Source organism: Mustela nivalis, assembly GCF_964662115.1.
Source record: "Mustela nivalis genome assembly, chromosome: 10".
Taxonomy (NCBI): Eukaryota; Metazoa; Chordata; class Mammalia; order Carnivora; family Mustelidae; genus Mustela; species Mustela nivalis.
In genome coordinates this window covers 39,795,053-39,818,550 of record NC_139029.1, presented here as the reverse complement: position 1 = coordinate 39,818,550, position 23,498 = coordinate 39,795,053, and the positions used below count along the sequence as shown (strand labels likewise).

Here is a 23,498-nt window from a genome sequence, read left to right as displayed (position 1 = left end):
TAGTCAATAGTGTTGCTTAATATATACAATCAAAATAAGGCAAGAATGTATAAGCATAAGGCTGAATGGTGGCCTCAATAAAAAAAAACTAAGATCAGGGCGCCAAGGTAGCTCAGTGGGTTAAGCCTCTCCCTTCAGCTCAGGTCATGATCTCAGAGTCCTGGGATCCAGCCCCGAATCGGGCTCTCTGCTCAGCAAGGAGCCTGCTTCCCCCTCTCTCTGCCTGCCTCTCTGACTACTTGTGATTTCTCTCTCTGTCAAATAAATAAATAAAATCTTAAAAACAAAAACAAAAACAAAAAAAAACCTACCATCCCTTGCCTAATTCCTATTCCTGATCTAGTTTTCAGATCCAGACCAACCAGCTTAGAGAGGTGGCTGGTTCCCCAGCAGCAAGGACATATGTATGTGTGTGTGTATATATATATATATATATATATATATATATATATATATATATATAAATGATTACCCCCAAGTTCTTCTCCAATGACACCTATGCCTATTTACTCCAGTGACTATACGCAGGAAAAAGAAAATACCAGACATTTAAAGAACTATTCATCAGAGAGTCTGAGTTGATGTTGATATCGACACCTGGAGCATCATTATTCCCCTATTATAGGAACTAAGCAATAAATGGAGTTCTGGCCAAAGTCCAGCTTATAGTGGGTCTACATAGCCACCTACCAGTCATTTTTCCAGGATATAACAAGATTGGCATCCTTGGAAGTTGGGGGAATCCCCACCCTGAGTCCTTGGCCTCTGGAGTAAGAACTATGATAACGGAAAAAGTGAGGCAAAACCTGCAAATATCTATACATCTCCCCACACCTTGACCAAATAGTAAATCAAAAACAGTACTTTATAGGGGGGAGAAAGTAAGAGGAAGAGCAGAGTTTCATGCCACCCTTAGGATCTCAAAGATGCAGGGGTAGTGGTCCCTTTCATATGTTTGTTTAATGCCTCTACAGGAACCAGCTGGATCCTGGGGAATGATTAGAGACTACAACAAGCTCAACCAAGTAGTAGCCATGACCACAGCTGTCCCTACCAAATGTAATCTGTTTGCTATACCTGACAGATATATATAGTCTCAGGTGTATGACATGCAACTACTGATTTGGTAAATGAGTTCTTTTCCATCCCAATTGGAAACAGTTCCTTTCACGTGGAATAAACAATAGTATATATTCACAGTTTTGCCTCAGGGCTATATTAATTCTCCTATTCGGTCATAATAAACTCTGAAAAGAACTAGATTCAAAACAGCACACTGATCCATTTAAGCATGCTGATCATGCAAAATAAACAAGAGATGCCTAGCATACTGAAGTACATGGTAAGATACATGTGCTCCAAAGGGCAGGAGAAAAACTCTACAAGTATCTAAGGATAAGTTTTAGGAATTCAGGAGTTCACAGTCATGCCAACCCATCCCCTCCAAAGCAAAAAACAAACTGCTGCATCTTGCATCTCCCACTACAAAAAAGGAATCACAACATCTAGTAGGCTTCTTCAGACTTTAGGGGCAACACATTCTATAGGTAGGACTATTGCTGTAACCCATGTACTGAGTGATATGGAAGGCTTACTGTCAGTTTTGAGTAGGAAACAACGCTATAGCAGGTCCAGGTTGTTGTATGAGCAGTCCCTATCCTGTTGGAGGTCTAAATATTGGGAAAAGATACAGTAGAGTTTATAGCAAGCCTTAATGGGAGAATCACAATGCAGGCATGCTACTAGGCTCTAGAAAGAAATTGCGTGACCATTGCGCACTACATGTCCAGAACTGCTCATAATGAGTTCAAAAGGACTCTCCAAGTTATAAAGTCAAGTGAGCTCAGAAACAATCCATTATGAGATGGAAATGGTACATCAAAAATCAAACCCAAGTGGGGCACCTAGGTGGTACAGCAGGTTGAGCATCCGACCCTTAGTTTCAACTTAGGTCATGATCTTGGGGTCATGAGATCCAGCCCTTCATGGGACTCTGCACTCAGCAGGAAGTCTGCTTGGGGTTTTATTTCTCTCTCTCCCTCTCCCCTTCCCTTTGCTCCTATGCTCATGCGCTCACGCGCGCTCTCTCTCTCTCTCTCTCTCTCTCTCTCTCAAAAATAAATAAATAAATAAATCTTAAAAAAAGAAAAATCAAACCTAAGCAGAACAAAAGGGCACAAGTAAGATACATAAGTAGACAGCTAAGACTTCCCTAACAACTACCAAAATTGTTCCAGCACCCATTCCTTAGTTCACATCTATAGCTGTTTGGGGGATACTATATGACCAGCACAAGGAAGAGATAAAAGCCAAAACTTCGCTTATAAATAGCTTATAAATGGCTCAGTATGTGAATGCAAGCTGAAAAAAGAAACAACAGCTTCATTACAGCCACACTTAGGGCTGACCTTGACAGTGGAAAGGGAAAATCTTCCCAAGGATAGAGCTTCAAATGAGGCATCTGGTCATAACTTTATGTAAACAGAAAAATGGCCAGAGGTGAGAATATATACAGACTCATGGGCAATTGTACATGGACTGGCTAACTGGTCAGAGGTCTTTAAGGAAAAAGACTACAAATTATTATAAGAAGACATGGGTGGAGGCAAATGAATGAATATAGGGAAATGTGTAACAGTGATAAAGTGTGAAAATTCTTTTCATGTGTTAATGCTCCCTAAGAAGCATCCAATGTAGAAGAGACACTGAATAACCAAGTGAACAAAATAACTCAGAGATTGACATGAGCCACCCCAGAACTGGCATGATGCGGACATGTATAAAGTAGCCAGTGTGGCAGAAACCAAAATAGAAGCAAAGAAGGAGGCATGGACTCCCACTTACCAAGGCCCAATCAGGCTACCGCCCTCTCTGAACATCCAATCTGCAAGTAACAGAGACCAACACTGAGCCCCCAATATAGCACTATGCCTCAAGCTGACCTACCAGTTACCACATCATATTCATTGTATCTTGAAAAGGGCAGCAATTGATCACCACAGATATTCAACAGATACTTATTCCAAGTATGGGCTTTCCTTTCCTGTACATAGAGCTCCAGCCATAACACTAGCAAAGGGCTTACAGAGTACCTGATCCAAAGACATGGAATCCCATATAACATAGCATCTAACCAAGGGAATCACTTCACAATGAAGGATTATGACGGTAGGCCCATAACCATGGGCTCCAGTGGTCTTATCACATAATATAGCACCATACAAAACATTCCAGCCTTATAGAATACTGAAATGGCCCACTGAAGACACAGCTGATATATCACCTCAGAGATAAGAATGGTGTGCTATCCTCTAGGATACACCAAATGCACTGATTCAGAGCTATGCTCCCAGTAGGATGAACACACAGGTCTGAGAACCCAACAGGTAGAAGCAGAAATGGCCCCTACGTACCATCATTCCCAATGATCCACTGGAGGACTTTATATTTTCCGTCTGTACAATGCTGGGCTCCAGAGTTAGAGATCCTGGGCATACTTTTGCCAGCTGACATGTCAAGGGTCACACTGAGCTATAAGTTATAGCTGTAGCCAGTACATTCGGGACTCTGTGTCCCTGGACCAAGAGGCAAGAAGAGAAATCCCCATCATGTCGGGGTAAATAACCCTCATCCTCAGATGAAGTAGATCTGCTGTTACACAATAAGAGCAAAAAAGACTATACGTGATAATCCATCTGAGGGGATCCAACTGGGCAGGGGATTAATACTCCCCTGCCCAGTTATGACTATGAGTGGACTAATGCAAACCACTCCAGCCTAAGAACAGTATGGTTCTCAGATACCTCAAAAATGAGGGGTGGGTCATATCAGCAGGTAAACCACCCAGACCAACAGAAATGACAGCTAATGGCAAGGGAGTTTACACTGAATAGTGGAGGAGACAATGAAAACCACTATAGTCCTGAGACCAGCTACACAATGGGAGCTTAAGCCTATCTCACTAACCCACTTCTTTGAAGTTTCCCATCAAGAAGAGAAGTCCAGGGTATCTGGCTGGTTCATTCAGTGGGGCATGAGACTCTTGATCTCAGAGCTGCAAGTTCAATCCCCACATGGGTATAGAGATTACTTTAAAAATAAAATATTAAGGGGCACCTGGGTGGCTCAGTGGGTTAAACCTCTGCCTTCAGCTCAGGTCATGATCTCAGGGTCCTGGGATAGAGCCTGCACTGGGCTCTCTGCTCAGCAGGGAGCCTGCTTCCCCTGTCTCTTTGCCTGCCTCTCTGCCTACTTGTGATCTCTCTCTCTGTCAAATACATAAATAAAATATTTTTTAATAAATAAATAAAAATAAAATACTAAAATAAGAGAGAGAGAGAGAAGTCCATGGAACGCTGCAAGAACAGCTTTCAGAAAATGTTTGGAGACCTAGATCCTGCGAGATAAGAAATGGACTATGGCAATTACTTGGATCTCCCTTCAAGAAAGAACTTGCATTGGGACGCCTGGGTGGCTCAGTTGGTTAAGCAGCTGCCTTTGGCTCAGGTCATGATCCCAGTGTCCTGGGATCGAGTCCCACATCGGGCTCCTTGCTCGGCAGGGAGCCTGCTTCTCCCTCGGCAGGGAGCCTGCTTCTCCCTCTGCCTCTGCCTGCCACTCTGTCTGCCTGTGCTTGCTCGCTCTCCCTCTCTCTCTCTGACAAATAAATAAATAAAATCTTTAAAAAAAAAAAAAAAAAGAAAGAACTTGCATTTAAAAGAAAAAGAGTGTTTGGGTGGCTCAGTTGGTTTAGCATCCAACTTTTGATCTCAGCTCAGGTCTTGGTCTTAGAGTCATGAGTTCAAGACCTGCATTTATAAAAATAAAAAAATAAAAGAAGGGGTACCTGGGTGGCTCAGTGGGTTAAAGCCTCTGCCTTGGCTCAGGTCATAATCCCAGGGTCCTGGGATCAAGCCCCACATCGGGCTCTCTGCTCAGCACGGAGCCTGCTTCCCTTCCTCTCTCCCTCTGCCTGCCTCTCTGCCTACTTATGATCTCTCTCTGTCAAATAAATAAATAAAATCTTTAAAAATAAATAAATAAAAATAAAAGAAGAAAGAACAAACTTGCATTCAGGTGCATGGAGACAGTAATAGCCTCCAGCTGCTCATCTTGGCTTTCCACCTGAGTCCAGACTCTTCTGGGGAAGCTCCTAGCCTGTGACTAAATACGGTGGGCATACCAGAACCTGGCCATTTCTTACCAATGCAGAATCCTCTAACAGGTGATCTTTGCTCTGGAGCTTCCTGTTGGATTGGCGGAGTTTTGCTGTTGTTTTTTTAATTTATATCACAGATTGAGGCCCTCGTAGGTCAGTTCAGCTTGCACTCCCTTTTCTTCCACTGCATTATCTACTCCCCATAAAATCTCTCACACTACAAACTCCATCTCAATATCTGCTTCCCAAGGGACAAAAGCAACATTCTATATAATTAGCTCTTTTATGAATCATTTCATTTAACTAAGGTATTACTGCTATTCCCATTTCACAGATGAGAAAACTGGGGCACAGAGAAGTTAAGTAACTCACCCAAGATCACATAGTAAAAGCAGTAGAACTCTTTTGAACCCAGGCAGTCTGATTCCAAAACACTATGCTAGCAAAGGCATCTTCAGGTATTAAGATGAAAGTAATTATATATTTTACGTAATTTTAGGAAGCAAAACAACAAAAGGACAGATATTAAAGAAAAACAGCATTTGGCTAAATATAAAAGAATTTTTTTTAATAAGTTATCAGTAACGAACAACAGAAGAGGTGCTTCAGGAAGTAATCAGGGCCTATCACCTGAGGGTTGAAATAGTCATGGATATTGTGAGAAGCTTTATAAAACAGATAAAAGTTCACCTAAATCAGTAAAAGATACACTGCTAAGTATTATGTGGAAAAAGAGGGTCACCAGTCAATAAACTGGATAATATATTGCTGAAAAAAGTTAAACCACTTTCTTTAACTCCTCAATTTTTAAAACGCTAAAATGGGGGCACCTGGGTGGCTCAGTCTGTCAGGCAACTGCCTTCAGCTCAGGTCACGATCCTGGAGTAAAGGATCGAGTCCCCTACAACTGGCTCCCTGCTCAGCAGGGAGTCTACTTCTCCCTCTGACCCTCCCCCCTCTCATGCTCTCTCTCTCCCTCTCAAATACAGTCTTTTTTTTTTTTTAAGATTTTATTTATTTGACAGAGATCACAAGTAGACAGAGAGAAAAAGGGGGAAGGAGGCTCCCTGCTGAGCAAAGAGCCTGATGTCGGGCTCGATCCCAGGACCCTGAGATCATAACCTGAACTAAAGACAGAGGCTCTAACCCACTGAGCCACCCAGGCGCCCCTCAAATAAACTCTTTAAAAAATAAAAATAATATAAAATAAATAATATAATAAAAATAAAAATAATAAAAAATAATATAAAAAATAAAAACAAAATAAAATACTAAAGTGTATTTATAAACTCTGAGGGATATAGTATACTGAAAAACCCAAACTTATTTGACTAAAGAATACTTCCTTGCTTCCAACTCAGAACGATTTAGTTCCAAAGTCAAAATTCACTGTTCAAGGTCTCCAGAAGCTAATGAGGAAAAGAATGACAATTTTCTAGCTGGCTAACAATTTTCCAAATAGTCAAAACATCACCTATCTACCTATGTCAAATAATCATCTCTAATACCTTGAGGGTAGAAAGGCTATATAAAAGTTGTCACTAAACTGCATTTCATTCTTTTTTAATGCAAAGCATGCCTTTCTTTGTTTTATCAACAAACTCTCTAAAGATCTACAATAATGGGTTCACATTTTAATTACCAAATTCTCACTTTATGAGCAATACAAAAGCTTTATTTCAAGTGTGCTACTGGTGACCTGGTTATTTTCATAAAACAGCTCTAGATGCTTTTTTCTCAACTATCACAAGAAAGGACAGAAGAATGGGGGTAACAGGTATGGAGGGAAAAAGCAACAGTTAAAACTACTCATCCAGCTAATTCCAAGAGTTTCTGTGTCTTTATTTAGAAATACAGTTTATTTACTCATTACAGGGGAAATTTTTTTTTTTTTAAGATTTTATTTATTTGTCAGAGAGAGGGAGAGAGAGCAAGCACAGGCAGACAGAATGGCAGGCAGAGGCAGAGGGAGAAGCAGGCTCCCTGCCGAGCAAGGAGCCCGATGTGGGACTCGATTCCAGGATGCTGGGATCATGACCTGAGCCAAAGGCAGCTGCTTAACCAACTGAGCCACCCAGGCGTCCCACGGGGGAAATTTCTATGTAAATTATAGTTCCTTGTTTTACTTCTATTTTTCTTAGCCCATTGCCACCTGTTCTCTTTCTTCATTAATGATACTATCACCATGGGCTGGAGCTGTCCATACGCCATCTATTTTTTCATTCAGTTCCCTGGAAATCTCAATGGAATATTTAATGTGGAAGGGGCATTAACATCTAGTCCACCACTCATTTTCAGATGAGCGAAATGATGCCCAGAGATCAGTTATTACTATTTTTCTAGTAATAGCAAATCTGTTATCTATTTCAAAAATATATACATGAAAGCTGAAATTCCCAAAATACACTTACACATTCTTTTTTTGAGAGAGCGAGCAAGCAAGCACAGAAGAAGGGCAGAGGAAGAAGAGAGAGAATCTTATGCAGGGTTCAATCCCAGGACCCCAAGATCATCACTGGAGGTGAAACCAAGAGTCAGACCCCAAGCTGACCAAGCTACCCAGATACCCTACATTTTTTTCTCATACAAAAAGCTACATGCCAGTAGTATACTTCAAAGGCAAATGCCACCAAAGTCAACCAACTAAACTTGAGCTCTCCTAATATGAATACTTCCTAAAGCACTATAGAATATCTTTTTTTTTTTTTTTAAGAGGGAGAGAGAGAGGCAGGGAGAGGAGCGGAGGGAGAGAGAGAACTCCGAGAAGACTCCCCGCTGAGCACAGAGCCCAACTGAGGGCTTGATCTCTGGACCCTAAGATCATGACCTGAGCCAAAATTAAGAGTCCACACTTAACCAACTGAGCCACCCAGACACTGGTGGATTATCTTAAGATAAAACAAATACAAAACACGTGGAGAAGGTCACATGATGAAAAAGACTGTAGACTTTGTAGTCAGAGACATATGGTTTGAATCATGGAGGAAGGCTGAGGAAAGTCAATAAAAATCTCCATGCCAGTTACCTTAGCTATAAAACGTGCATGACACTATGAATATTATAGGGTCATTTTAAGAATCAGAAAGAACATATGTGAAATACCTACCAGAAAGCACAGAGTGGACAAAAATTTTATATTACACAAATAAGTAATACAGGGCAAAAGAAATCAAGGAAAACTCCATAAACCTGAAATCTCTTTTTTGGCAGGTGGGATAGGGGGCCTCCATGCCCAGCGTGGAGCCCAAGGCAAGACTTGAACTCATGACTCTGAGATTAAGACCTGAGCTGAAATCAAGAGCCTGGTGCTTAACAGACTGAGCCACCTAGGCATCCCAAACCTGGAATCTTTAAAAGGCAGGATAGTGGGGTATAGAGAAATAGGAAGTAAGGCACGATGACGCTGGGACCAATTAGGAAGGACTATGCCAGATTAAAGAATCTAAACCTTGCTTTTTACTTATTTTTAACAACTGATAATTTATTAAAAAGGCTGATTTAAGTATCTGCAATAGTGACTTCAACATTGACTCCTGGCTCAATACTGATCAAAGTAATCTAACAATCTCACAAGGACTGTACAAATCAATGAGTCACTTGTAGATCCTCATCTGAAAACAATCCCAAATCTTAGAATCTTCACCACAAGAAAATTTTTCTTGCAGTGATTCTTAGAGTCTTGATGGGCACCAGAACTGGTCCTTTCACCTTGAGATTCTTTTCCTTTAAACCTCTGATCAAGTCAGCGCACACGTTCTCCAAGTACTTAGGCTGTGGCCGATCAGATCTAATTTGATGAATCACCACCTCGGGTTCCACAGGGGCCTTCCCAGTGTCTTTAAAAGCCATGGCTATAGCAGGAGTGTAGCTTCCTGATAGACTTGTTCTTGGTGAGAGGGAGAAACAGTGGTGAGTCAGGAGCAGGAACAGGGTGCCCAGAGATGTAGCTGCAGTAGCATCTCCCTCGCAAAACTCAACCTTCTTTTTTAGACATAAAGCAGAACCTTCCAAGAATGACCTCACAATAATCTCAAAAATAGTTTACTTCAGGGGCGCCTGGGTGGCTCAGTGGGTTAAAACCTCTGCCTTCAGCTCAGGTCATGATCCTAGGGTCTGGGATTGAGTCCAGCAGGGAGCCTGCTTCCTCCTCACTCTCTGCCTGCTTTTCCTGCCTGCTTGTGATCTCTGTCAAATAAATAAAATCTTTCAAATAAAAAATAGTTTACTTCAGCTACTAATTAAAAACAAAAACAGAGATGCCTGGGTAGTTCAGTCGGTTAAGCATGTGCCTTCAGTGGCTCAGGTCATAATCCCAGGATCCTGGGATCAAGCTGGTCAGGCTCCCTGCTCAGAGGGGATCCTCTGCCCTTCTCTATCTCCCCATACTCCCAACATCTCCCCTTATGTTCACTGTTTCTCTCTCTCTCTCAAATAAAATTAAAAAAAAAAAAATACAAAAACAAAACCAAACACCTATGGACAGTTTTATCACCAGAATCACAAAAATGTTTAGATGACATATTCTTAAGTTTTAAGGTTTTTCTCAAACTGGCAGTATTCTGCTTCAATTACTTTTTAAGTGCTGTTTCTCTTGTTCAATTGAAAATGAGAAATGGAAGCGAAAATTTACATAAACCCTGACAATATTTCCACAAAATTTTTAAACTGCTTGTTATTTTAGTAAAGAGAATTTTGAGAGACGAGGCTCTGCTTAGATATAATAACAAAAACATATACCATTTACTCTTTCTTCATTTTAATAAAACAAACTCTGGCAGATAAACTAAAACATTATAACCATGAGAGGTTAGAAAAGAATCATATTACAGGAGCACCTGGCTGGCTCAGTCCATAGAGCATGCAACTCTTGATCTCAGGGTTATGAGTTTGAGGCCCATCTTGGGTATAGCAATTACTCAAAAATAAAATCTTAGGGCGCCTGCGTGGCTCAGTTGGTTAAATGTCTGCCTTTGGCTCAGGGTCCTGGGATCAAGCCCCATATTAGGCTCTGTGCTCTGTGGAAATCCTGCTTCTTCCCCTCTCCCTCTGTTGCTTCCCCTGCTTGTGTGTGCTCTCTCTGTCAGATAAAATCTTTTAAAAAATAACAAACTAATAATAATAAATAGAGGCACCTGGGTGGCTCAGTGGTTGACCATCTGCCTTCAGGTCATGATCCCAGGATCCTGGGATGAAGTCCCACATCAGGCCCCCTGCTCAGCAGGAAGCCAGCTCCTCCCCTTCCCACTCCCCCTACTTGTGTTCCCTCTGTCGCTGTGTCTCTCTGTCAAATAAAATCTTTAAAAATAAATAAATAAATAAATAAATAAAATCTTTTTAAAACCTTTATTAAAAAAAAGGAACCATATTACAAGCAGAAATACATACCTCTTTATTAATCTCAATTCGAAAGGCTCCAAAACTGTTTTTCTTAATTTTCTACAGAAATTATGACATTCAAAACAACTAAAAGACCGTATAACAAACCAGTGAGGCCTTTTAGCTCACTCAGTTCAAAGACCTAAAACTGATCCTTTTAGCTCACTCAGCTGAAAGACCTAAAAGTGATCCTAATCAGGTGAGAAAATACTGTGGGTGATCCACTGTATATAGAATGAAGGTTCAAAAGTTGCACTTTGTTCAAAGGATAGTTCCCTGCAGTATTTCCTAACTAGTTTGAAAAAAAATTTAGAATCGTTAGCAAATCATTACTGCTGACTTTAAACTGTGTCCTACAAAACCTCATATAAAAGCTTTAATATCTTAAATGGGAACAAACAATAACAGACTATACTATGAATAATAATAAAGAATAGAGGCGTTTGGCTGGCTAAATCCGTGGAGCATGTGACTCTTAAACTTGAGGTGTTAGGTGTGAGCCCCACACTGGGTGTAGAGATTACTTAAAATCCTTGGAGGGAAAAAGAATAAAGAACAATGACTCAACTGAATTTATACAAAATTACATATCAGAGAGAGGTACCAGCAATCCTTAAAAATCTGTCAGACCTCACTAATTAGAAATGTTAATGGCTAAATATGCACTGGACTCTCTTTTTAGAAATGTTTTAGCAATTAAAGGAAAACTAAACCTAACATTTACAATTGACTTTTGTTAAGAAATGTTCTTAAAAGATAACCTTCCAGTTGGAAATCCCCATACCACTACCCCCATTACCACCCAAAGTGGTTAACTAGTTTTGTCGAGTTCACTGTTTACTAAACAGGAAACTAGAAAGTTCACATCTTTTATCCTCAAGGCAAAAAAGACTCCTTATTATCAAACAATCTGGCAATTCATCTGCCAAGTAAAAGCTTCACAATTTACCTAATGATTGTAAATGAAAGTTATAATCCTCAAATAGAGCTTTAACTTATCTCTTCACACCCACTAGGATGGCTCTAATCAAAAAGACGGAAAATAACAAGGGTTGGTGAGGATGTGCAGAAACTGGAATCATCCTACATTGCTGCTGGGAATGTAAAATGGTGCAGGTCCTCAAAAAGATTAGAACAGTCACCTTTTGACCCTGGCAATATAACACTAGGTATGTACCCCAAACAAAGGAAAACACTTTTATGTTAAATGTTCATAGCAATATTATTCATAACAACCAAAGAGAAAAAAATAACCCAAACTGACAAAGGGATAAATAAAATGCGGTATATCCATATAATGGAATATCATTTGGCAGTATAAAGAGATGAAGTAGGGACGCCTGGGTGGCTCAGTTGGTTGAGCAGCTGCCTTCGGCTCAGGTCATGATCCCAGCATCCTGGGATCGAGTCCCACATCGGGCTCCTTGCTGGGCTGGGAGCCTGCTTCTCCCTCTGCCTCTGCCTGCCATTTTGTCTGCCTGTGCTCGCTCTCTCTCCCTCTCTCTCTCTGATAAATAAATAAAATCTTTAAAAAAAAAAAAAAAAGAGATGAAGTAGGGGCACCTGGGTGGCTCAGTGGGTTAAAGCCTCTGCCTTCGGCTCAGGTCATGATCTCAGGGTCCTGGGATCCAGCCCTGAGTCGGGCTCTCTGCTCAGCAGGGAGCCTGCTCCCCCCATCTCTGCCTGTCTCTCTGCCTACTTGTGATTTCTGTCTGTCAAATAAATAAATAAATAATCTTTAAAAAAATAAAATAAAGTAAAGAGATGAAGTACTGATATATGCTGCAACATGGACAAAACCCTGAAGACATTATGCTAAAAGAAAGAAACCACTCACATATCCTATAATTCCATTTATATGAAATGTCCAGAACAGATAGGTAAATCCATAGAGGGCAAAATGCACATTAGTAGTTGCCTAGGGCTGGGTAGATTGGAAGGGATTTCTTTTTGGAGTGATGAAAATGTCCAAAATTAGATGGTGGTGATATCTGCATAATTCTGAGTAGTCTAACAGCATTGAACTGTACCCTTTAAACGGATTAACTGCATGGTATCCAAAATATATCTATTATTTTTTTTTTTATAAAGCTGTTCTTTAAAAAAAAAAAAAAAGAGCCTTGCCTAATATTTTCAATTTAATTGAAATACATATGTTCTTCACTTCACGTGATATTTATAATTTATAATTGTATATTTATCTGATATATATTTACTTCATGTATATTAACCATATATAAGTATATATAAGTATTATTTGTAATAATGCATAATAATTTATAATAATTAATATTAAAGTTAATATTATTTTTCTAAAGTTAGTATTATTTCAATTAGCCAGGAGAACCCAGGACTGAATATACCCAAACTTTTCCTAATTAATGGAAAATTCTAGACTCCTTTTACCATTTCCTGAGGTCTTAATTCCTAAGACTCCTTCCCTCAAAAGATACTAAATTTTCATTTAAGTTTAATTAATCTTTAAAACCTAGGGCATGGGGACACCTGGGTGGCTCAGTTGGTTAAGCAGCTGCCTTCGGCTCAGGTCATGATCCCAGTGTCCTGGGATCAAGTCCCACATCGGGCTCCTTTCTCCGCAGGGAGCCTGCTTCTCCCTCTGACTCTGCCTTCCACTCTGTCTGCCTATGCTCGCTCTCGCTCGCTCTCTCTCTGATAAATAAATAAATAAAATCTTTTTAAAAAATTTAAAAAAAAAAAAAACCTAGGGCATGGATTTACTACTTCTGTATTTAAAAAAAGGGAACAGAACTACCATCATAGATATTAAGTCACAGATCCTTAAGGATAAATTATCATAAACAATCAGAAAAAAGATGACAAATCACCACAGAACTATCAACTAAAGAAACTATTACAATCCAAAGCCTAGAGTCACAAAAGCATTTTTAAGCTTAATTAGACAACTGTAAGGATTTTCAACTCAAAGATAATTTATAGGAAAAAAATTAAGATTTTTACAAATAGTTCTCTAATATAAAATCCCAAATGCCTCAAGATACCCATCAACACACATTAAGTTTTCCTTTCCCTTGCCTAATATGAATCCAGTAACTTTTTCTTGATTTCAATGTGTCCAAAGAGATTTCCTTATTTTTACCTTATTTTATTAAAGGCTGTCAAGAAATATTTCGTAAGTATAAAACATTATATACTGTTCTCATTTCTCTAACAGTTCAGTTCTATAAATGGGCTATTTATAATAATTAAAAGAAAAAAGTTTAAAATATCACTTAATTTGTAAAATAGGAAACATAAAAAGAATTTAAGTACCACTTAATCTGTAAAACAGGAAATATTTTATAAATAGCATTTTTAATTGTTTTATTAAATAACATTTATAAAGCATAAAGCATTCCACTAATTACACCATTAAAATACTACCTCTACTGATAGCTTTGTTTCTCCTTAATTTAGCAATCTCTAATAGCTCAAAAGCAATGTTGATTTTATTTCCTAGTTGTAAACTGTATTAATAATGATCTTTCAAGTTCCCTCAAACAGAAGTAAACAAGTAGTATATTTTCCACTTTCAGGGTATCAATGATTTACCAGGACTCATGGGACTGAACTGTAGCTCTGATTTACACATTATATCATTTAATCATCACAACAATCCTATAAAATAGGTACTAACGGCTTCATTTTATAGAAGAATAATTGAGGCTTAAAGGGGATAGGAAAATCGTCCATGGGCCTCTAGGTCATAAAACTGAATCCCATATCTGACAGGTTATAAAAATCTAGATCTAATCTACTATAGTTTGTAAGGAAAAGTCTCCGTTTTGAAAACCCTTCAGTTTTTAAATAATTTAAGCTTAATAAATGGATATTGTTTTTAAAAACTAAGTATATGAACTATTTCTATTCCAAACTGCAACCATTTATCTTTTGCTGATTATTATACACTAAAAATGTTGCTCTATATTAATGCAAGTGAGGTACACACAAGTAAAAATGATGTAAAAGTCTGAAAATACATAATGGAAAACAAATAAAACTCTAATAATGTAATAAGTGTACCCTATGCATAGAGAACAGCTCATTTATTCGGTAAAAATGAAATGGGAAGTATGTATAACAATTATGATCAAAACTGTTTTCTATCAAAAATTTTTAAGGGGCGCCTGGGTGGCTCAGTGGATTAAGCTGCTGCCTTCGGCTCAGGTCATGATCTCAGGGTCCTGGGATCGAGTCCCGCATCGGGCTCTCTGCTCAGCAGGGAGTCTGCTTCTCTCTCTCTGCCTGCCTCTCTACTTGTGATTTCTCTCTGTCAAATAAATAAATAAAAATCTTAAAAAAAAAAATTTTCTTTAAGAATTTTTTTTAAAGATTTTATTTATTATTCGACAAAGACCACAGGCTCCCTGCTTCCTGCCCCCATCTCTGCCTGCCTCTCTGCCTACTTATGATCTCTCTATCAAATAAATAAATAAATAAAATCTAAAAAAAAAAAATCAAAGCTACTATGTTTTAAGTCTCATATAAATTCCAAACCCTAATTTTTTTTTATTTTTTTTTTTTTGCTTTTCCCTAAAGGAGGAATGGATGTGAACATTTATTGGGCACCTTCTAAGAGACAGATCCTGAGCTAATTGCTTTTTATTATTTGTATCTCATGGAACCAGTTCGACTTCTCTGTGATGGCAACTATTACTTCAATTATTACTACATAAGAAGCAACTCAGGATCTAAATGTTCCATTGTTCTAAGAATTGTAATAAGGATTCCTGCCCACATCTGACTCCATTCTCTGTACCACATCATGCAATTAACAACCATAAAACACCACACACACACACACACACACACACACACACACCATCCCTCTAGGTACATAAGAAATAAGTTAAAATCCAGGCAATTAACTTTTTTTTTTTTTAAGATTTTACTTATTTATTCGACAGAGGGGGGGAACACAAACAGGGGAGTAGGAGTGGGAGAAGTAGGCTCCCTGCTGAGCAGGGAGCCCGATGAGAGACTCAATCCCAGGATCCCCACCTGACACCCAACAACTGAGCCACCCAGGTGCCCCCAGGCAATTATCTTTTCTAAACAAGATTTGTGCCTTGCAACTCGTGTATGGCCAGCACATACCAGTGCCAAATAAAAGTTTACTGAATGGTAGGGGCGCCTGGGTGGCTCAGTGGGTTAAGCCACTGCCTTCGGCTCAGGTCATGATCTCAAGGTTCTGGGATCGAGCCCCACATCGGGCTCTCTGCTCAGCGGGGAGCCTGCTTCTCCCTCTCTCTCTGTCTGCCTCTCTGCCTGCTTGTGATCTCACTGTCAAATAAATAAAATCTTTAAAAAAAAAAAAAGTTTACTGAATGGTATAAACACCGGTAGCTTAGCAACGAAGAAGAAATGGGATCATCTTTATTCATTCTGTCTTTCTAAGGAAGTTAATATACAACTATTGCTTACCAGGCAACATATACAACTTTCTCCTTACAGAATAAAACACTGATTCAGGAATTGGAAGAGAAGGGAATGACCACATATAAAAATTATTATTATTCTTAAAGGTCAAGCTATTGGATTAAACATTAGAAGCCTTAAAGAGAGATCAAGCATGATCTACTCAATTACAACTTTTGTCTGATGGCTGCCTTATAAGAGTTAACCATGTTCTGCTTCCACAGCTGGCTAGTTGCTAGCAAAGACCACATTTTTGTGTTACCTAGAACACCAAAGACAGGATCTGACACTTAATATTAATAGCTAAAACTTTATAAAGATCCTCTACAAATTACGAAACTGAATTAACCCTAAAAGTCTTGCAAGGTAAGTATATATCTATATTTTACAGACAATGAATTCAAAGTACAAGAAGAGATTAAGTGCAAGGTAAGTGGCCAGGTATCCTTCTATAACACCACAGCTGCCAGAAAAGGCTCTCAATATATTTTAATTGAATCAGCTATCTCTTGAAATATCCTTTTTTCCTTCTATGATTGTAACACCATTATCTGTTGCTATGAAAAATGTATTGCCACTTAAGATTGATAGCTTTGTTAGAAAACAGATAACTGTCATTAGGCTTAATAAGGTTTGTTAACTTTTAACTTATTCTCAAACTTTAGTAGAATGAAGAACCAGGGAGCTTGATTAAAAATAATCCTTGGGCCACTTTTATTCCTAAAAATTCTGATTAAAGGTACCAGGAATCTGCATATGTTAATAAGCAATCTCAGCTGATTCTAATGATGGCAGTCTTCAGAGACACACTGAGAAGAACTAAACTACTTTTGAAATTTAATCTACTCACCCCCAATTTTTTTAATCAAGCCAGTTTCTTACAATTATAAATATTTAAGCAAAATCTTACAAAAACAATCCAAGGCTACTACATCTAACATAATAAGTTCTCAAAAATGTATACTGCACCTCAGGAGCTTCCCATGCTGCAAAGGAGGTTAAGTCAGAGGTCTTTTAGGTAGTTAACTATGTTATTCTGTTTAAGTTGATGAATTCAACTATACCACAATGTAATTTAGTAAAACATTTTTATATGTCTTACACAAATGATTGGATGTTAAACAGTAAAAGGGAACAGTTAACTCTGAACCTGATAGAATAATAAAATCATAATAATTTGAATAATTATTAAAGTAATAATCACAAATAATTTTTAAATCATCAATAGTCCAAGCCCATTTAAAACTTTAAATGACCATCAAAATGTACTAATTATAAAATTATGGGTGACTTTTCCCTCACTATTAAATATTTATTGAGTTGAACAGTACCTTTCTGTACTTTTCAAGTTTTCTACAGTAAGCATATTTATTTTATTCACGATTATAAAAGTTTTAGAAGTACTTATTAATCACAATCTTCACATTCATTATAGGGGAAGCAAGAGTAACCTGTAACCACATTTATCATAAACCATAAACACCCAAATACCTGACTTAAGGTATCAAACTGTAATCATTACCTTTTTTCACACTAATACCAGAACAAATCACTTAACCTCTAAAATCTAGACTATGTCCCATTTCCATCAGGTATCTTTTATTAGTACAGTTAGCACGACTTTTTAAAATCCTCTTGTCATCTGTTCCGTGGATCTATTTAGGTGGAACCTTTTTGTACCAAGAACTGAGGCATTAAAATATTTACACTCTCTTATTAGAGAGAAGGGGAAAGACCACTATTTAAAAAAAAAAAAAACCATATTTTTATAATTGTGAGTATTTCCGCACGAAACTAGGATGGGGACAAAGCTAGGATGGGGCTTTCTCCAAGGCAGACCACTCTTAGAGGCAAAATGTAATGTAATAGAAAGCGACAGGGATGAGCCGCCAGCAGGTGATGAAATTTCAGCTCAAATAAAACGCAAACGGTTGTTTTCAACCCAGTCAGATCGGTGAATGACACTCGGGAGTACCGGGGGCTCTCAGGGCCCCGCACTTTCCGCACTCCAATTCTTACTAGCCCTCCCGCCCCTCCCCCCCGGGGCTCTGCGTGACTCGGTAAGGGGCGCGGAGAAGCCAAGGCTGTTTGCAAACAGCCGTCCTCAGCCTCCCTCCAGGATGTACGTGCTGGGCCCGGGGTTAAGAGGCTGCGCTCGGCCCGGGCCCGGGGCCAACCTGAACGGTGCCAGTGCCTCCGCCAACACACCGGGCCGCAACGGAACCGAGGCCAGGGCGAGGGCTTCCCGGCGGCGCGGGGCCTAGTCGCCCCCCACGCGCCTCCCGCCTCCCGGGGGACGCGGAGACGAAGGGTTGAGGGCCCAGAGCCGCGGGGTGGGGGAGGCGGCCGCAGTAGCAGGACGCCCCGTCCGCCCGGCCGGAGGGCTGCTGCCAGGGCCCTTCCCCGCGGCGGAAAGCCAGCGAGCCCGGGACCGCGTCGCGCCACACTCACCTCGAGCAGCGGCCGCCGCCGCCACAGCATGGCCGGGGGGGTCGTCCCTAAGCCGACAGCCTCCTCCGGAGGGCACCGGCGCGGCCCCAGGCGCCGCCGCGAAGCCTCCCGCTCCTGAAGGGGTTGTGGTCGCCGCTGCTACTGAGGCCCAGAGCCCGCCGAGCCTCATCGGGCTCACGGGCCGCCGCAGCCACGCGGTTCCCGGAGGAGCGCCGCTGAAACGGGCCGGGGGCGCAAGGCTGCGGCGGGACGACGGAGGTGCTGCAGGCGGGGATCCTCGGCGAAGCCTCCAGCGTCGCCGTGGCCGCTCCTGCCGCCGGCGCCGCTGGGCCACAGCGCCCCCTGGACCCCACGCCCGGCTACGGCGCCGGGACTGCGGCGGCCGCCCGGGCACGAGCGGCAAGGAACGCGGGGGAGCGCGGCCTGGGGATGGCGGGGGCCCGGCGCTCGCTGCGCTGCCCTCGGCCCCCGGCCAGCCTCCGACAATGCCTCCCGGGAGGCGGAAGCCCCTCGATCTCCCACAGACGGTGGCGGGTGCCAGCCCCACCCCCAGCCCTCAGGCCGTGAGCGCCTTTGCACCTTTTCCTTCTCTCCAGGAGGTACGTGAACGTTTCTGTCAGTCGGACGTTCACCTGAGACCAGGAGGTGAGGAAATCTGCTCGTTTTCATCTCTCGTGATTCGAGAGGGATCCGTTCTAAGCCCCTTGGTGTGTCTGGGTGTAAAAAGGGTGACCCAGAAACAACCTTTTTTCCATACACACACACAAAATCCTCCCCCAAAACAGATGAATTGTCTTTGACCTTAACTTTTTTTGGATCTAGAAATTTCCTACAGATACCAAATCCTTCATCCCAAACCGCCCCAAAATTAGAAGGAAAAAAAAATACTAATATGCCGAGCAAGAGAATAGCCAACGGGTTGTCCTGAAATCCATAAACAACTTAAAGGTAAGAAAAAAAAAACACCTATCTTTTCTAACTTACCCCCTTCCCCACCCCCACCTCATACCTCTACTCTTTCACCCCAACCCCGGTCAAATCCCAGGTAAGGATCTGAAGGAAGGAAATGTTACCTAGCGGAGGTTGTGGAATCATTCTGTTTACAGATACCCCATTTTCGATCCCGTATAGGCTCTAGAGTGCAAACATCAGATCCAAAAGCAATGGAAACAAAAAGACCGTCAGAAGGGAAATAGAGAAAGAAATTCTCCAAATCCTCTGGACCCAAATTTCCCAACTAACACTACATTATTTTGTCGCAGAGTGCTATAGTAGAATGAGCAGGGACTTTGGTGGCAGACTGTTCTTGATACTATCAATTCCAGCTCTGTCATGTTTAGCTATATGACCCTGGGTAAGTTATATAACATTTCTGAACCTGAGTTTTCTAATGCCTGCCTGCTCATTGTAGTGAAAATTGGAGATGATTTATGTGAAGGAACTGGCCCAGAAAAGATAGTCAATGTTAGTTCCAATTATTGTTGGTTCCAAAACACCCTCTCCGTCTTTCTTAGATTCAAGTTTGTTCCCATCTGTTTTTGTTCTCTCTCTCAATTTCTGTGTGTAAATATATCTTTATCAAAAGATGAGCACATCAAAAAAGGGGGGGGGGGAATGGTGCATTGTTCTTCATCATCCCTGGTCTGGGTAAAATTTTCCTAAATTTCAGTAATGGATTTATATAACATCCCTCTGCTGATTAAAAAAACAGAGCTTAATGCACTGGATGCTATAATATTCTATTGCAGAGCAGATTTTAGCATAAAGATAGTATATTTTTCTGTATATAAAAATTATAAGGCAATCTTACCTGACTTCAGGTTATGTCCTAATAATAATAAATCTTAATGAGAAAATTATATAAGGTCTCTGGGAACTTTCAAATAATAATTGAGCAGCCACCTTAGAGAAAATATAACCTTACAGCTCTCTTGCAATCAATGAGCTGTTCCTGTTCTGTACAATCCAGAGTGTGCCTTCACCACCTACTTCTGAGTCACGTTACCAAAAAAAAAAAAGAAGAAAAAAATCACTATCCCGTTTTTATAACAAGAGAAACTGGGGCTCAGAGAGAAACTATAATTCATCTTCATAACAACTCTATGAATTAAGTACTCTACTACCACCATTTTATATGTGAAATACATCCAACCTAGGGGAAAGCTGGAAGTAGACCTTGAGATTTCTTCAGTCTCCCATCTGATGCCCTAACAGTCCTTTTTGCAATATTCAGAAAATGCTGTAAGAGTAAGTTACTGTTGCTAAAAATTTTCAGTCTAGAGAAATGGGCACTTTCATTTAGATTAGTTTGGCAGCCTAACATTAGCAGTGCTTTCGAAGCCTGGTTCACTACCACCACAGGAAATCTGCATTTGTTTATGAATAATCATGCTACCCAGGGTGTAGCTACTACATGAAGATGATTCATTTGTTCCCAAGACCAGTTTCCTCTTGCTTCACACTTTCTCTCCTTGTATTCAAATATGTTGCTGAAGGAGACAGTCTTTATCATCACTACCACTTCCTGATCATAGTAGTCTCTTGTAAATCATTTTATCTATAATTTTATTCCATCATTCAACTCTTCTACCCAGTTTGCTCTCTGCTCCTGACACTATGTTTCCCCCTCCTCTCGTATAGATCTTTCTCATTTTAATCTTTTACCTGCCATCAGTTGATTTAGTTACCCCACTCTCAATTTTGCATTGATTTCCACAACAATACAGTGACTCTGAAATACCAATTTATTCCTAATCTGGCAGATCTTTCCATTTTCATTTTTATGCCATACACATTCTGTAGGAAGCCAGTATTAAAAGAATAGTTTCTTTACGTGAGTTTAAGCTGTTGCACTCTGATCAAAATTTTCTTTGCCCTTTAAAATTTGTTCTTGGGCGCCTGGGTGGCTCAGTTGGTTGGACGACTGCCTTCGGCTCAGGTCATGATCCCGGAGTCCTGGGATCGAGTCCCGCATAGGGCTCCCAGCTCCATGGGGAGTCTGCTTCTCCCTCTGACCTTCTCCTCGCTCATGCTCTCTCTCACTGTCTCTCTCTCAAATAAATAAATAAAATCTTTAAAAATAAATAAATAAAAATTAAAAAAATAAATAAATAAAATTTGTTCTTGGGCACCTGGGTGGCTCAGTCAGTTAAGCAGCTGTCTTCAGCTCAAGTCATGTTTCCAGGGTCCCAGGTTCGAATCCTGCATTGGGCTCCCTGTTCAGTAGAGAGCCTGCTTCTCCCTCTCCCTCTGCCTATCTCTCTGCCTACTTGTGCTCTCTCTCAACCTCTCTGTCAAATAAATAAATAAAATCTTTTAAAAAAAATAAAATTTTTTGTTCTTAAAAATTAAAGCCGTGGGGGACCTGGCCAGCTCAGTTAGAGAAACATACAACTCTTGATCTCAGTGTCCTGAGTTCGAGCCTCATGTTGGATGGAGAGATCACTAAAATAAATAAATAAATAAACTTAAAAAGAAAATCAGGCATTTTACTTGTCAATTATACCTCAATAAAACTGGGGGAAAATGAAGCCAGAAAAATATCCATTTCCTGGCTTTGTAAATGGCATAGTAGTCATCCTTACAGTTGTGTTTCTGTCATGGACAATTGTTTACTGACTCTAATAAGTTCTACTTCTTGATATTACTAAAATTTCTCTCCAACTCCACTGCCATCCACTTTGGTCTAGGATTTATGCTCAATAAATGTGCAATGAATAAAAAAGAGGAATGAGTGAATATTTGTGTATAAGTATATATACTGTATAAAGTGTGTGAGAAGGCACAAAACCTCTTTCATGTTCCCAGTAATTCTTGTGCTTCCCAGTTTATAAGCACTTATAACTACATTGTCAATTTCTGTTTACTTGTATGTCTCTCCTATCAGATTTTGAGCCCTGTGAGCCAGGTTCAGTGTTGGATTCATCTCTGTGTCCCCACAGCCAGTCTCAGCACAGAATACAGCTCAGAGAATGTTAAACTGAACTAGGCTGGTTTAGACTGATGTGCATCCAGCTAGTGCATTCCGCCCGTTCAGTGACTGTTTAGGTCTTTCTCTTTAACTTTCAGGGCCCACCAAAGAGTAAGACTCTCCTTCAACAGGTGATTGCCCTGCAGCCCAGAACTACCCCCAGCCTGCTGCTGCCAGCTGCGGTCCTCCACATCCCTCTGCAATCACCAACCACGTTACCTAGTAAGCCTGAGATCAGACCGAGTCAGGAAAGCAGCACAAACTTTAAAAGGATACTAGGGGGGCGTGCTGGGTGGCTCAGTGGGTTGGGCCTCTGCCTTCGGCTCGGGTCATGATCCCGGGGTCCTGGGATTGAGCCCCGCGTCACGCTCTGTGCTCAGCAGGGAGCCTGCCTCCCTCCACCCCCCCTTTCTGCCTGCCTCTCTGCCTACTTGTGTTCTCTCTCTCTCTCTCTGTCAAATAAATAAATAACATATTTTTTTAAAAAAAGGATACTGGGGACGTTTGGGAGCTTGTTAGGTCACTTGAATCATTTAAAAAAGAAGAAAGCAATTCCCATTTTGGGAATCAAATGTAAGTAGGTAATTAAATATGTGACAAAGATATATGCGAAAAGATGTTTATTGTGTATTTTACTGTAGGTTTATAACAAAAACAAGGAAAACTAAATGAGTTAAATGGATTATAGTACACACATGAAGAATTACTATTCATTAATAATTGTATTTTTGAAGAATTATTAATGACATTGAAAATTGCTCATGATTCAATATCAGATTAGGAAAAACAGTGTTAAGGGGTACCTGGGTGGCTCAGTCACTTTAGCATCTACCTTCGGCTCAGCTCATGATCCTGGGATTGAGCCCCATATCAGGCTCCCTACTTAGCGAGGGGAGCTCCTCCCCGCCCCTGCCTTTCCCCTCAGTCTCTCTTTCTCTCTCTCTCTCCCTCTCACTCTTGCTCAAATAAATAAATAAAATCTTGAAAAAAAAGAAAAAGAAAAAGTGTTAAGTAAAAAAGACTTGTATTATCCCAATTGTTTTTATATATTTATTTAGAAGAAAATAGTTCAAAATATTATGAGTTTTTTTAACTTAAAAAAATAAT

At 40.4% G+C, this 23,498-nt stretch overlaps 2 protein-coding genes and 1 pseudogene across 6 annotated transcripts in view; 1 reads left to right on the top strand and 2 right to left on the bottom strand.

The window, feature by feature from the left end:
- Positions 1 to 18,558, bottom strand: part of ZFYVE9 (zinc finger FYVE-type containing 9) — a 203,780-nt gene extending 185,222 nt beyond the window's left edge. For all 4 annotated transcript variants that reach the window (XM_082688389.1, XM_082688392.1, XM_082688388.1 and 1 more), the window contains exon 1: positions 18,422 to 18,558. The gene's annotated coding sequence lies outside the window, so the exon portion shown is untranslated. The remainder of the gene's footprint in view (positions 1 to 18,421) is intronic.
- LOC309842816 (small ribosomal subunit protein uS10 pseudogene) lies at positions 8,578 to 9,513 on the bottom strand (annotated as a pseudogene). Its single transcript has one exon. The product of its transcript is annotated as a small ribosomal subunit protein uS10 pseudogene (transcript).
- LOC309843216 (uncharacterized protein) lies at positions 17,929 to 22,996 on the top strand (the record flags this gene model as incomplete). The annotated part of the gene is made up of 4 exons (XM_082688558.1): positions 17,929 to 18,204; positions 18,295 to 19,066; positions 19,244 to 19,369; positions 22,490 to 22,996. 3 exons carry the CDS (start codon positions 17,929 to 17,931, stop codon positions 19,291 to 19,293), a joined length of 1,098 nt encoding a protein of 365 aa, XP_082544684.1. The 3' UTR covers positions 19,294 to 19,369; positions 22,490 to 22,996.
- Between the last annotated feature and the right edge of the window lie 502 nt (positions 22,997 to 23,498).